This window comes from Etheostoma spectabile, chromosome 11, assembly GCF_008692095.1.
Source record: "Etheostoma spectabile isolate EspeVRDwgs_2016 chromosome 11, UIUC_Espe_1.0, whole genome shotgun sequence".
NCBI classification, from domain to species: Eukaryota; Metazoa; Chordata; class Actinopteri; order Perciformes; family Percidae; genus Etheostoma; species Etheostoma spectabile.
In genome coordinates this window covers 6,808,449-6,824,243 of record NC_045743.1, presented here as the reverse complement: position 1 = coordinate 6,824,243, position 15,795 = coordinate 6,808,449, and the positions used below count along the sequence as shown (strand labels likewise).

At 41.4% G+C, this 15,795-nt stretch overlaps 1 protein-coding gene across 1 annotated transcript in view; it reads left to right on the top strand.

The window, feature by feature from the left end:
- LOC116697930 (immunoglobulin superfamily member 3-like) overlaps positions 1-13,781 on the top strand; it is a 74,714-nt gene extending 60,933 nt beyond the window's left edge. The window contains 3 exon segments of the mRNA XM_032529565.1: positions 5,987-6,397; positions 8,159-8,593; positions 9,177-13,781. Coding sequence (XP_032385456.1) covers positions 5,987-6,397; positions 8,159-8,593; positions 9,177-9,427 — 1,097 coding nt within the window. The 3' untranslated portion in view covers positions 9,428-13,781.
- Positions 13,782-15,795: the final 2,014 nt, after the last annotated feature.

Genomic DNA, 15,795 nt, shown 5'->3' with positions numbered 1-15,795 from the left:
TGGAGCAAAGCAGGAGAGGCTCAGCAGTGCCACCTCTTGAATACATACACAGACACACAAACACACACACACACACACACACACCACAGACAGACAGACACAAACACACACATACACTCTGTGGTTTAATGAACATAATGTGTTTCATGCTTATTGGCAGTCGCCCTTTCAAACACACACAGGCACACAGCTCGATCTGATATGTCTTTCTGCTCTCTCCTCCGCTCTGTGCCAGCTTGTTTTGGGCCATTAATCTCCAAGAGTTCCCCTGCCCTGACCCTCTATCTCACCCCTCCCTTGTGCATCCATTTTCCCGTTGGGCCAGCCTGTGTCTAGCAATCACTCTTTCAGAATGGCAGGCCGGAAGAGGAAAAGTGCATCAGTGTGTTTGCACTGCTGGTAGAGAATAGGAATTACATGGTGGGTGGAGGTTGTGTGTTGGCTCTGCCATGGTGTGCTCAAGGCTGCTGTTACGTGCATAGATCCCTGTAATTAGCCCAGTCTTAATCATATTGTTGTGGGAGTTGAAAAGGGGAGGAATAAGGAGTGGTAATATCCCGCTGACACAATGGGATCATAGATACATCACAGTCATTAGCATAGAAATTAGGCTCCCAGTTCAGCATAGGAGACACTTTTCAGTCAGGGGAACCCCATCTCTCATTGCCTCTGACTAGCAGCCTGCTCTGATCTATTCCCCCAGTGACAGAGGTCCAGACCGGATGTGCAGCATTTTGTGTGTGTAGTTGCAGAGGTTGGCAAGGAGCAGCAAGCCAAAGTAAGCTGTTCTGCAAGGGATCAGTGCGTGTCTAAAGCCCTCAGTCCTGACATGCTTTGGGTCCTGGCCGTGGATTAGCCCATGGCTGTGCTAACGCTAACGCTAAAGGCGGAGCAGGGAGCCATTAAGACTATAAGTCCTGGAGTGGAGCTGGAGAGACTGTCTGCTGCTTTCCAAAATCCCCCCAGGAGCATGTTTTTACTTTCTGTCTTCTACATCTCTCTCATCTTTTCCAGGCTCTTTCCCTCCCTCTACACACTCTCTCACTCCCCAGCTCTCTGTTGGTAGGGCCTTGTGAATATCCGTTCAGTTTGCCGATTTATGTCTTAACTCTCCTACTTTTCTCCCATCCTGTCTTCTTTAAAACATATCATCCCTTTCTCTAGGTCTACTTTTATTCATCCCTCTCATCTTTTTATGTCTTTTTCTCCCTGCATTGCCCACTCTGGCCTCTTTATATAAGTGGAAGCATTGGCCCAGTGGATAGGATGTCAGCTCTGTGGTCATTAGGTACATATTAGACCATATTTTAAAAGGGCCAAAATGTTAGACAAAGACCCAAGTGTTCACACTTCATTTAGGCCTCATTAATATTCATTAACCACAGGTCAGGCTGCTAAATATTAATGTTAGTGTCAGACGATTAGACAGAATGTGATCAGTAGAGACAAAGATCATGGTAACGCAGAAGGGAAGACATACATAAAACAAAGACTTTAATGAAAGGGAAGTGAGAGGGGTGAAATAGACATGTCAACCCTGACATTTAGTCATATATTAAAATACTTCTTGTGGAGCAGCAGCAAGAAACAGAAATGTAAATAAATTGAATTTCCTCTATATACCCCAAAAATAAAGGCTAACATTCTTTGATTCACAATCTCGGGCTGTATTCTCTTCCTATGAACACTCGGCCAAGCAGTTCCATAGCTCCTTTGAAGTTATCCTACATTTTTTGTGTGTGTGTGTGTGTGTGTGTGTGTGTGTGTGTGTGTGTGTGTGTGTGTGTGTGTGTGTGGTGTGGGTGGTGTGTGTGTGGGTGTGATGTGTGCGCACTGTAGTTAGCGTGTGCTGTGGTTAGCGTGTGCTGACATGCCACAATAGCATCCTAACTGTACTCTCCTCATCCCCCTGGACTCAAACTTGTTTTCATCTGCTTTGCTTCATAAACTACAGTTGTTGTGCAGAGTTCGGGATGCCTTTTGTTATCTGTCTTCCTAATCAAAACTAGGCTGCTGTTTGTTGCCTTTGTGTATTTAGCTCCAATGGTAAATAAAAGGAATAAAGACAGCTTTGTCTGAACTCGGCAGTTCCTGTAGCTATTAAACAAGACAAATTTGGCACACATGGGAAGGGTGTAAGACAAGGGTTCAATGAGCCAATTAGTGACTGTACTGTGTGTGTTTGTGTATACTGTAATGACACTACATGCCCAGAAAACTGCTGAAACAGGCGTACCTCCAGTGGAGCTAAGATAGTTAAGGGGTAGGAGGAACTATGTCTGGATACAGCTGTCTGGATTACATCTCCATTCCACCCAATATAATATTTTTCACGTATTTTGCAGAGCAGGAATTAGACTTTTAATTACATTAATAATAATAATCATGCCTGGTGATGTAAACAAAATGTACTGGCCCTGTTTATTTGAGTATGCCATTTATTACTAGAAAATAAAATTCAGTGAGATCCTTGAACCTATCTTAGCCATGCCACATTGTTCATGGATACGAGGTTGCTCTAGAAACCACAGAGGCAGGTGACGTGTATGAGAGGCTGTCAACAGTAATGCTCATAGTTAACTTTAAAATGATTATGAGAGTTTTTGTATTATACTTCAGTATACAAGTGCTTCCTTTTTGCCCCTTTTTACCTGTGGAGAAAATAAACCAATCAAAACCAAAAAGAGAAGTTAAAGTAGGAGCTGAGGCATACAAAATTGGCATACACTTTCTTTCTCACCGAGAACAAGTTTGACTGGCACATGAACAACCTAAGCAGTGAGAACAAGTGTTTCCAATTACAGATTTGTCTTGTGGATGCACCCTTGAGTCTTATTAAAGAAACACAGTAGCAAAGAACATGTGATCTCACTTAAAATAGGTATTGACAGCCTTGCTCACACACAAGGACACAGTACTTCTCTTGATGTTGAGGGAATGCACATACATGATGAACAGCCCTATGTAACACTATTTGATTGAACTAGCTTCCTACGCTGTGTCTCTCTCCACAACATAGTAAATCTGCCCTCAGTACATCATATAGAAGTTTCAGCCTATTTTCTGCTGCTTCTGTCATGCGATGCATTGATGTAACTGTGGGGATGGCTGTAGTTTAAACAAGAAACCTCACTCGCCGAGTGAATGGACATGTGTCAGAGGTGACGAAGTTTCTTTTCTGTTACTGAGGCATTTCACAGCGGGAGGAATTAGGAGTGAGTGGAGACTTTGAGGCATTAAAGTTTTTTGGTTCCTTTTATTTTCTAATGCTTTTAAGTTATGACTTGTAATAGCTCATGTGCTACCTAATAGGGCTTGAATAATTATATATTTTAACTTTGAAATAGATCTCTGTAAATACAGATGAATGGCAACATGCTTTCAGCCCCCGTTTTTCTCCTGGCTTCCACTTCAAACTTCAAATGGGAACAGCAGAGAATTGCTTTGTCCTGTGCCAATTCAGTCTTGCATGGTTTCACTTCAGGAGGTTTGAAGGTAATTCTCCTGCAAAGAAAAAAAAAAGATTGCCAGGATTCTGCAGGCTCGGCAATAGTCGTGGATGGGGAGATTGTCTTGGCTTCCTACTCTACCAAGTCTCTAGGGAGTACTGAGGCAATGATAATGTCATCATTTCAGATGCTAGCCTGAAATGCTGTTGCACAACAGGGTGGTCTGGCAATGCCTTGTAGCGTTGCATATTTTAAATGCAACAAAATGTGTACATACTGTATGTATAGTGCAACTATGAAGATTCAGAATCACTAACGACTCTCATTTAAGCATGCACAGCAATCTGTTGGTATTGGTGAGGTTTTTAGGGCAGATGGCTGTGACCCTAGGCAGTCAATCAGTTAGTGAGTCAGTTATAGCAAAGCTTAGTGTGAGCTAAGAGGGGACATGAAATTGGAGTTTTTTTAAGAATGCAGGACAAGATTAGTTCAGATTTACGTCAGTGAATCAATCAGAAAACATTCTTACAATGCATTTTCCTGAGCAAGGCTGGATACTGTTTGAAATTTGTCGCACCAAAACGATACCTTTTTTCATTTGACAAGAGAAGCCAAAATTGTCTAAACACAAGCAGTACAAGATGCTTGCCTACATAAAATGCATTTACATCTCCAGTCTGAGTAAAGAATATTATGAATCTGAGTGAGATTGTCTTGAAGCAAGTTTGTTTGTATCAACTTACATACAATGAATTCTATTAAAAGCTGCTTTTGATGGGCTTCTTGTGTAAACTTACTTAGAAAAAGTGTTTTTCTGTATTTATTGGTTGCCGGGATCTAAAGCCCAACCAACAAAGGATTTTTAAAGCCGACATCTTGCTGATTTAAAAATCCAATATTCCGATATATCGTCCGATGTACTGTATATTAAAAGAAAATCCACAAGCGCATAACAAAACATGAATAGATTTCCCTAATATTAGTTATTTGTAGATATTTACGAGTCCTCACTAAAATAATATGATAATGCAGTTTAAAAATTATTGTCACAACAGAACACAGGAACCTCATATATTATATAAAGTTCTGATAAATAAAATGTATAAAAATACAAACTTAAGCTATGAAAGTCAAAGGGTTAAACACCGGTGTTGCCAACAGGGACGTTGTAGGGCGCCCACTGGTGGACAAACTATGCAACGCCTACACTCATAACATGGTTAAAGGGTGTTTTGTCCGTTTTTATTTTATTTTTTTAAATATCCATTTATCGGCCATTATAAATGCTCATAACGATAGATTGGAAAATGCCTAATACATTCGATATATCGGTCTGGCTCTATCGTGTACATTCACAAACCAGTTGATGCTATTTGGACAAGTCTGGCAGACATCTGTGCTCTGATCTGAAAATAGGTAATCCTCTCTCATTTTGGTGGGAAGGGTGGCAAAATTTGCTGTTGCATGTCTACTACTGAGATCAATTAAGGGAATTTGTTTCCCCCAATTGGGCTCAGCCAACAAACAACTCTTGGCTCACTGTCAGTGTGCACTGCCAAGGCAAGGAAGTGCTACCAATCAAATTATTGTTTAGGTTAAGATTGTTCAATTTGCTGAAAGAGGTGCACTTTAGAAACACACCTGTGGAATGGTTTGCACATTGAAGCTGCCTGGTATTCTTCTAGTCAAGGTAAATACCCCGGAGATTATGATTGTTTGTTTGAGACATATCCTCACTATGGCGTGATGGATAAATACAAATCATGCATGAGAATTGTATGGTGTGATTTTATTTTGCTTTGTGATCTAGTGTTTTTACAAATATAATGTTAGGGCTAGGTGTTTTTTCTACATGCTCTGTGCTGATCTAATCCTCACCCCAAGCTGTTGACAGGGGGGCCCTGGCCGTGGTTAGACCTGATGTACCTGCAGCTAATCCTATCCCACAACCGATGTCACTGCAACCAATCCTGTCACAGCACTCAGGGCAGCTTTCAGCTTCTTCCTGGCATCTCAGTCACACCTCTCTATCATTTCCTCCCTCTCCTATCTGCTCTCTTCCCTCCCTTGCATGAAATGTGTTCCTTCTCTTTCCTCCTCTTTTGGCAGACTGTCAGACCCCCCTGCCTCGCTTTTGTCTTTTATCTTACCTAATAATATCCACAGCCCAACTTTACAATCCACCTCCCACTCATTCACCCTTGTCTCTTCTGCTGTTCTGCATCTTAGCTTACATTTCTACTTTGATACCAGCAGACATACCATCCCCCCAGCTTTGATTAGCCTGACATTTCTTCCTCCTTTCCCTCGTATTTTTTTTATTTCTCTTTGTCACTTCCTTCACCCACCCACACACTACTTTGTTTTCCTGCCCTGCTGCCACCAGAAATAAACCCAGCCAGCTACAGGTCGTCTGTCACAAAACAAAAATTGCATTGTGTACCTGTCACCAGCGCTCACACCTGCACCCAAAGTAATGACTGTCTGCTTTTTTTCCTTCCCTACTGAACCACCCTCTCTCTCCTAATTCTTTGCAGAGAGCAAGCTGCGAGTGCAAAAGGCCAACCAGTCTCAGGTGTACCTTGAGGACAGTCGCGTCAGGATCAATTGTTCCATCAGCTCCCAGACCAGCCAGGACTCCCAGCACGCTGTGTTGTGGTACGTGAGGCGTGCGACTGGGTCCGAAGCCGATGAGCTCCTTCTGAGAATTGAACGCTCGGGGGCCTTTGAGTACGGCGCATACGCAGACGAAGAGAGACTGCGACGCCGAGTGCAGGCTGAAAGGCTGTCCCCCCGTCTCTATGTGCTGACACTGAACAGGGCAGAGAACAGCGATTCTGGGACATACTACTGCCTGGTGGAAGAGTGGCTGAGTGACCCAGATGGAGCCTGGTATCGTCTCTCCAGGGAGACCTCAGGGTTCACACAGGTTCTGGTCAGACAGCCAGGTGAGCAAGCTGTCAGGACTGCTGTTGTCTTAAACAAAATGCTTTTTTATTCCCACTGCATGGGAAGCAGCAGCTGCCAATTTTGTTCCACATGCTGTCCTGCTTTAGACCAGTTTAACATTGTTAACCCAATTCAAACCCAAAAATGGCTTTACCCTCACCTTACTTCCTACATGCTTTGCTCAAGGCCGCCTCACTTTGATGATCTTACACCTGCCCTGGGCCGAGCTCAGGTGGCAAAAAAATAGGTTGAAATCATGCCAGCTGTCCTATGCCAAAGGGCAGAGCTAGGCTCAGACTGAGAATCTAATCCTCTTGTTCAGTACTTAAAACCATGATTTACTTACTGCCACCCTAACCCTGACATCTTACCTCATGACAGCAACTCAAGTACACACATCTCCCTTTTTTCTGTCCTTGACTGAATTTCCCCTTAGCCCATATCAATCACGATCAAACTCCATGCCCCCAAATGAAAAATAAATAATAACAACCCATCCTGGACACACCCTTTTTTGTATGAATCTAGTTCACAAACCGGTTGAAGGTGACTTTTCTCAGCCATCTCTGAGAGCACTGTTCATCTGCCAGGTGTTGTGTTTATAATGCAGAGTGAAATCCCTGGCGTGGCATCTGTCCAAATAGAACGTGAGGATCAAAACCTCACACAGTAGGCAAGGACAATGAAGCTGACACTGCAGCAACAATTAATCGAGCTACAGCACCCATATAAATGCAGAGATGTGGGAATAAGCTCACCATCAAATTAGTCTTACTGCAAAAGTTAACTCATTGCTGAAGGTCACCACCAGCTCACTACTGAGGAAGATAAAATACATTTTACATAACCATATAGATTTTTACTTTTAATTATACATAAAGATCTACATATGATTAAAAGAATATGGTGTATAAACATCATGGGTATTCATTAAGGTGCTAAAAAATGCATTCACCTAGGAAGCCATCCAGAAATCTGCCTGTCGGGAGGTGAGATGAAGGAGATATGTGCCAGCAGCACTCGCCTTTTTTTGCTGCTCTCCTGCTGTCCTTTCTGCTTCTCGTATTGCTTTAACAAGAAGATAATTCCAAACTGTGCGAGAGAAGCCCAAGCTAGACAGGTCCTCACTGCCATCTTTTTTTTATTTTTTTTACTGCAGTGAATCTGGGTCATTGTACCGCCCCCAGGGGGTTGTAGCATACCCATACAGACACGCTGGCCTTGGGGTAAGATCTAACCTTGCTGGAAAGCTGAAAGACCGGTGATAGCTGTGGGCAGCACTGTGGGATTTATTTATTTTTTTCTTTTGTTTGCACTTTTTGAAAAGTTTGGTGTCCCTGTCTGCCATGTTGTGGTGTTTAACCACAATTACCAATAGGCCACGTTGACATACTTAAATCACTGGATTTGTCTGAACAACAGTCTAAAACACATAGCTCATACCAGACAAAAAATCCTCACATTTGAGAAGTTTACACCAGCAAATGTTTGGCAGTTTTGCTTAAATAAATACTCAAATAAGTAATCAATTATCAAATTAGGTACTATAAATTATCAACTGATCCACTAATCCATGAATCAACTCCTCATGTCAGCATCTAAGCCAAATACTGTAGATTCTTGAAAAAACACATTTCATGTAAATTAAACATGAATGTGATTTGGTGCTCTAGTTCTCGGCCCCAAGAAATACTGTACAATTAAATACCACTTTTTTGCATACATCTGTTTCTCTTTCTTATCTTCTTGGACCTCCGCAGAGATTCGACTGCAGGTGGAAGAATTGGAGTCAAACGTGACAGTGGAAGAGTCTGCCTCTATCCGACTGGGCTGTAGCATTCCCTCCCAGTCGTCCCGAGACTCCCGCTTCTCTGTGTCCTGGTATGTGGACCGCTCTGAAGACGAGAGCGATGAGCCAGGTGAGGAAGAGAGAGAGTGTGTGTTCTCCATCGGCCATGACGCCGTTTTCGGAAATGGAAACTGCAGCCCCAAAGAGGAGCCGGGGCCAAATTCCCGACTGCAGTTTGAGAGGATGACCTCTGACCAGTACAGCCTGACCATTCAAGAAGCACGACCGACAGACGCAGGCCGATATTACTGCCATGTAGAGGAGTGGCTGCTAAACCCTCGCAATGTGTGGTATCGCCTGGCCACCAACAACTCTGGCTTCACTATTGTCAATGTAATGCAACAAGGTAAGTCTAAATATTTTAAGCTTCTCTAAATTCAGGTGAAAACACTGGGACAAAACTATACTTGTATAAATGGATATCTTCTAATTTTATATTGGCAATTTTAATAATGGGGAGCTTCAGATGTAATTAACTGCTGCTTCTTTAGATGTTTCACAGTATATATTGTTATATATCCTAAAAGGTCCCCTGTGTTACAGTCTATGTAACTAGAGAATATTATGGGCCAATTAAGGAGCTCTCAGGTACTCTATATGTCATCCTTGGATGATCTTGCTTCCCCACTTGCTGCATTTACTTTAAAGATAGGAACAAGCTCAGTTAAAAGCAGAGCCAGAGATGGCCACCCACTGTTAAGCAGTAAAGCTGAGCGATTAATGGTGTCAAAAGCCATGCTTGGATCTAAATATGTCAAACTGATTTATTCACCACTACTAAGCAAATATTACAACTGTAAGATGTGCATTATATATGCTGAAGGAATCATGAAAAGCAGAATACAATATCAGTCTGTAGTTTTTTTCTAATTTACAATGAGGTTAATGCATCTGTGAAAAACTTTGAACTGTCTATTCTCTGTCAACAGTGTCCACCCTCCAGTCAGTGGTGTGCTCCAATGAGTCCCTTTTCTACTTCGTCTTCTTTTACCCCTTCCCCATCTTCGGCATCCTCCTCATCGCCGTGCTGCTAGTGCGTTACAAGAGCCGCAACAACAGCAAGAGTCAAGAAGGCAAGAATGGCGCTCCACTCCTGTGGATTAAAGAACCTCACCTCAGTTACTCTCCCACCTGTCTGGACCCACCTGCGCTCAGCCTGCACCCTGGCTCTGTCGACTAAGCAAGGGTCCTTCCCTCTGCCCCCGCGCACATCGCGGATCCAGCCAACAAAATGCCGAGGAGCAGATCTGGAGTCCACCTTCAGACCTTACTGTTGTTCACTGCTGTGTTGAATTAGTCTATCAGTTGATCAGTTTAAAAACTTCCCTGGTGGCTGCCTGATATACGTGGGTGTTGTGTGTGTGTGTGTGTGTGTGTGTGGTGTGTGTGTGTGGTGTGTGTGTGTGTGTGTGTGTGTGTGTGTGTGTGTGTGTGTGTGGTGTGTGTTGTGTTGTGTGTGCGGCTCGCGCGCGGGCGTGCTAGTATGGGTGTACCATGTTAGCACGATTAATTGGTGCGAATTGAAGGATGAGAGCATCATGAGCCTCTCTCATTTTATTTTCTGTGAAACTCATAGCTGCATTTTGTTTTGTTTTACTCTGAATAGTTGTCTATTTTTTAAAAGAGAAAATAAACTGCACACATGAGATCATTGGCCAATCCTGGAATAACATTTAAGAGAAGGAACTCTACATTCAATTCCAGCACTGAGTGGATGCCAAAACAGTCTCCGCACTGATCCAAGAGCAGCCACAGCCTGGTCCACTATGTTGGTTGCCATAGTGATTCTTTGCTCCCACTGACTCCGTAGCTGATGACTTGGTTGCCAGCCTGGATAGAGACAAAGGCAAGGACACACAAGTCTGTGTCTTAAATGAGGATGTGTGTTGGCCCACCTGCCTCCACAATGAATTTCCCTTGGCAGACAGGAACAGGTCCACTTAAACACTGCCAGACACTCTGGCCTTAGCGAGAGACTGCTCCGCTCTTCTCCTCTATCCTCCTCCTCTCCAAAAACAGACAACAAGATAAAGAGAGGGAGAACATTGGAAATTATGGAAAGTAAATGAACAGCTCTCCCCTGCTGAGGATATAAGTACATTGACATGTGGGATCTTTTTGAGTGCCAAGACCTACTTATTACCACGCTGTTCTCTGCAGCTAATGTTTGAAGTTTTAAAGGGAGTGGGAAAGCTGATTGGTTTTTGAAGCGGATTGTAAATATGTCTGCTTACCTCCTGCTGTGGGTTTATGGGACTTTAGGGCAAAAGGGCAATTTTTACACTCTCCTAAATCAGTTGAATTTTCCCGCTTAAATGACACAGTCAAGATTATTGACTTCAATTCAAGTCTTGCACATTTCTTTAAGTTGCCCAGTATGACCACATTGTCCAGTCTGTAAAAGATATCAAAAGATGCACATTTAAGTTTTAAAAAATTATTTTGATTTTTTTTTTTTTAAGAGCCACACTGAAGATTACTTATGTGTAGATGTGTAGGAAAACACTTTAAAAAGGTTATCTGCACATTATAAGAAAACAAATTGATGGGTGGGAGCAAAACGCTTGACTTTTGTGTTTTATTAAAATATTTTTCTATTTATTGTTTTTTACTACTTTGCATAGCTTTGTAAGATTTTCTTTTTGCTTTGAAATTCTCTAAGAACTGTGGTCTTGTGTTGCCAGGCAACTGCACCAAGCAGATTATGTCAATAGCCTGTGTGTTGGCAATGTGGTAGATGTAGAAATGCTAGATTTGTCCTGCGTGTTGCAGTCCGTAGCATTTCATACCAGATTGTCAAGTTTGGTCAGTGTCAAAACACTGTATATCTATACTTATAATGAAAATTAATGTGGCTTTACATGTACAGTAGTTGAACAGACGAGTCACAAAAATGAATTCACTTAATGCTTTTTGCTTGAGTTGAGTTTATTTAGTGAAATGTGATGTAACACCTAGGTAGGATGTTTGATCAAAGACGGCTGAAACCGAACTGTTAAAACGTCTTCTAATCATGGATTCTAGCTGAAGGCATCATCCTCAGCTCTCCTGATGCAAGGCAGAAGGGTTGAAAATCTGTGTCACCTTCCCTGGGATGCAACAACCAGGAGATGTATGAAATCCTTTACCCAACCTGGGCCTAACCCTTTCACTGCCAGACTGGACATGAAAACTCTTGAAAAACTTGACATTGTTGTCTCAATCGATCGTGTCAACATGTATATTGCATGACAATATTGCAGGAGGAATCTTGATGTTTTTTAAACTTTGAACTCTTTGAACATTGTGTTTGTGTGACAGAGCAGTTTTTTTGGAGCCAGAAGTGACGTATTTGGACGAGAGGGAGCTAAGTTATCAGCTAACGCGGGATCATCCGTAATTCGCAATAACCTATTAATAGTGACGGTAATTTTGGCTTGTGAAAAACAGACTTTAAACTAAATTTACTTAAAAGCTGACTGCTTACAACCAAACACTGACCAAGAAATTTTCATTGCGCCCAAAATGTTACAATTAACTTACATGAAGTGAAAACACAGTGAGGTTAATCAAGGTAGCCACACACTAAAGCATGCCCTGCTTTATTGTCGAATTGATTCTACACAATACCTCATTTACAAAATGAGCATAATGCTGGATTGAAGAAGACTTGAAATTGATAGGAAACGTTTACTGAGGTAATATCTCAAGTGAGACGTAGGGTTATTTTCTCATAGACTTCATCGAATCAGACTTTTTTCTTCATCCACAGGAGTCGCCTCCTGCTGGCCATTTGAAAAATCCCAGGTTTAAGGCACTCTCGCATTGACTTCACTTTTCAGGAAGCTGGAGGCTACATCCACTTTTTTTAATACAATTTATGGAAATAATCTATTTCAAGAATGGGTGATGTGGAGATTGTAATGGATGTTATTTCTTGTATTGTCTTTTTAATGCTTTGCTTTTATGCAGCACTTCATTAAATAGATGTATGTCAAAGAAAGCCAAAAGTACGTAGCTGATACTGACACAAATCACCCAGTTCTGAGATTACAACTTTCTTTACTGTTTTTCAAGGTAACTGGTCCATTTCAAGTAGACTATACTATTCCACGTGGAGTAAGGCTGGTGCTATTTTGTCAGGGAGTTGTGAAATGCACGTGCAGCAAGTTCAATAACAACAACAATAACTAAATTGATCAGTGTCTACAAAGGAAAGACCCATCGATTAGCTGCCAGTTTACTCATTAACCGTGTGTTTACAAGTGTATTTCATGGAGTACAAGGTGTCGGACTAAACTAGCACCCAAAAGAAAAAGACAAGTAGTACACACACGGACTATTACAAATGTTAATGAAGCAATATTTTGACCATCAAAGTCTTTGTCAGGCAAACATCCAGAGAAAAACTAAAAAGGACTGGAATTGCAATTACAAGAACACATTATACACAAAATAATTTCCAAAAGCCAAACAATGATCCACTATATACAGAAACTCATGTGGCAACTGTGTTAAAGCTGGCTAATAGCCTTTGCAGGGTATATGTATACATTTTTGATAGATGTACAATGAAGGAAATATGTACCATATTGTGATTGTACATGAGAAAAATGAGTTAGTTTTTGTGATCTTCTCATTGGATTATATATCGCCTCTTTTTCACACACATGGGTCAAACACCCATGTGTGTGTGAAAAATCTTGGTGATCGAAATTATTCCTTCTTAAATACCAAGATTCAGTGTGTGGACTACCGTTCTTTCTCCATCATAAACAGTATTTAGCCTACTGTTGCTATTTGATGTGATGCTACTGCAAGTTAAAGTATATATATATATAGTAATTGAAAACGCAGGAAAGCCATGCTGTGCATTTTCTGGCCAGAGTATCATAAGGAATAATTGATGAAGCTGTTGAAAAGGTCTTGTGTGACTTGCATTAGCATTGACAGTAAATGATAATAGGGAGCTGATTTCAGTTTTTAATAAGCAAACCAAACAAATTAAAGAGTGTGTTTGTTGACTGAATGATTGCCTTTTATAAATCTTGAACATTCCCAGATATGCAGGTTGTGTAAATGGTTCACTGAACAGCTGCTTCAGCTTCAGTCTGTAAATCACGTAATCCTACACTTAAATCATGCAAAATTAATTTCATCTTTCTAGACTTAAGTCAGGAAGTGCAGGGAGTGGTGTGTGATGTCCCAGTGCCGCCACCATCATTGGCGCTGTACAGTCAAACTCTGAATGGTGTTTTTTATAGTAATAATATCAATACCATCCATAGCTGCCTCCCAAGATTCCTCCGAATGTTCCGACAGTGTTGTAGCTGCGTTTTGAGGGCTGCATGTGTGCTGGCTCCAGATTTAGGTGTAAGATAGTTTGTGGTGATGTTTCAGTTCAGCCAGTGATGCTTTAATTTCTGTGATGTATTTTTATATGACCATGGTTTGTTTTTTTCTTCATATGTTATTTTATCAAATTGTTGCCATCGTGACCATTAAAAAGGCACTTTGCTATTGTCAGTTTATTGCAATAAAATACATTCAGCGCATCTTCCTGTTTTCTTTCTAACATTATGCATTTTGCAGTATTTAGAGTAGTTTAAAAGAGCTTGTCAATGCAGTTTTCTCACAAAAACCATGATGTGCTAAAATACTACCAGCACCATTCCCAACCATCTACTTTTGCATTTACTGTGAACGTAAGGCCCTGCAGGTGGCAGGCTAAGCCTCTTGTTAAGTTGGTTGGATTTTGACCTCTGAGCCCCTCAACAACCTGAGTGTTTATATGCACTGCATGCTCAGTTGGGTGTGTGTGTGTGAGAAAGAGAGAGAGAGAGAAGGATTGGGTCAGCATGTCAGAGGATAAATGATGCTTGGAGGGCCTCCTGCAAGTTCTTTGAGGCACTTTTTCGATAGCCTCAGCAAATCCCATGTATAATTTATAATTTATCCAATGCAGATGGACTCTCTCTTCCTCCCTCTCTCTTAAACACAGACAAACTCACTCACTCACTCAGCAGTAAACTGCAGTGTTCCACCAGTCCATGGCATTCATAAACTTCTCTCTGACTCTTTCTCCCTTCATATTAACTCATATTGATGTCAGCATACCCAAGAAAGTCAAGAACAAATGCTGCCACCCATAAATCATGGTGCCATGAAGGGAAAACATCATTCACTGGAAGAAAATTCCTAGTTTGGTGTTTGCTTTTGGAGTTACTGGATTGTTTTCTGGGTTGTGATTCATGCAGGTTCCCCCAAAAGAGCTTTTGGTCGACAAAACAATCAGTCTTAACTGAAACAGCCTCCAAATTTAAAGATCTATTGATGCTAGCAGGCACACTGACGCTGCTGATGTTATTGTCCGCCAGCTTTGTCACAACTTCACAGGATGCAAAAAAACACAGAATCCTCCCCCTTTCAGCATGATCTGCCTGTCCTACTTCCCCCTTGATGTTTGTTCCCTGCCAAAGTACACCCTATGAGGAAATATCTGTTTTGCACAAAAGTAAGCAACAATCACAGCTCCATAGTCTTAGCTGACACGGATGCAGACACCAGAGGGCACACATGTGCAGACAGTACTTAACGATCCAGAGCAGCAGGGCAGCAGGCAAATAGATTATGATTTATTACTTGTGAGAGAGAAGGCAGTAAAGAGAATGCTTTGTGGTGAGCTTGCCTTGCCTTGCCTTGGCAACATAATAAAAAGGACAGAGAGACAAATCCATGGAGATTGGTAAAAAACATGTTGACTTACCAACACACACTGCTCTGCATCAACTATATATAAGCAGGATATGTTCCGTTCTTGGAGTTGAAGACATAAGGGAGGAAGAGCTGCAAAGATTAACAGCTTGTACAGTGTGACTTGTCTTTTGAGATCTGTGCACAGCTTGTTCCACTCACCTTTGTATGATTCCACATTGTTTTGTATGGTATACTCACTGTGACCTAAGTATGAGTCAATAAGAACAGCTAAGGGAATCTTGTTAATACACAAATTGTTGTGCATTCGCATCTCAAATAATGTACTGATACACATTATTATAATGTACCGGTACCTGTACTTTTGAAAATGTCACTGCAATTTGCTCTCAATGTATTAGCTGCAGTCAGTAATTTTGAGGGCAATGTGATTTGTGTAAATGATCAGGGGTGGGGAAAGAATCAATAATTGTACACTGAACAAAATTATAAATGCAACACTTTTGTTTTTGTCCCCATTTCTCATGACCTGAACTCAAAAATGTAGGACTTTTTCTATGAAACCAACAGGCTTATTTCTCTCAAATGTTGTTCACAAAACCGCCTAAATCTGTTAGTGAGCACTTCTCCTTTACCGAGATAATCCATCCACCTCACAGCTGTGGCATAACAAGATGCTGATTAGACAGCATGATTATTGCACAGGTGTGCTTTAGGTAGAGTTGGGCAAGTTACTTTTAAAAAGTAATTGATTAGAGTTACTAGTTACTTCTTCCAAAAGTAACTAAATTAGTTACTCAGTTACACATCATGAAAGTAACCAGTTACTTCAGAAAGTAACTATTGTGTTACTTT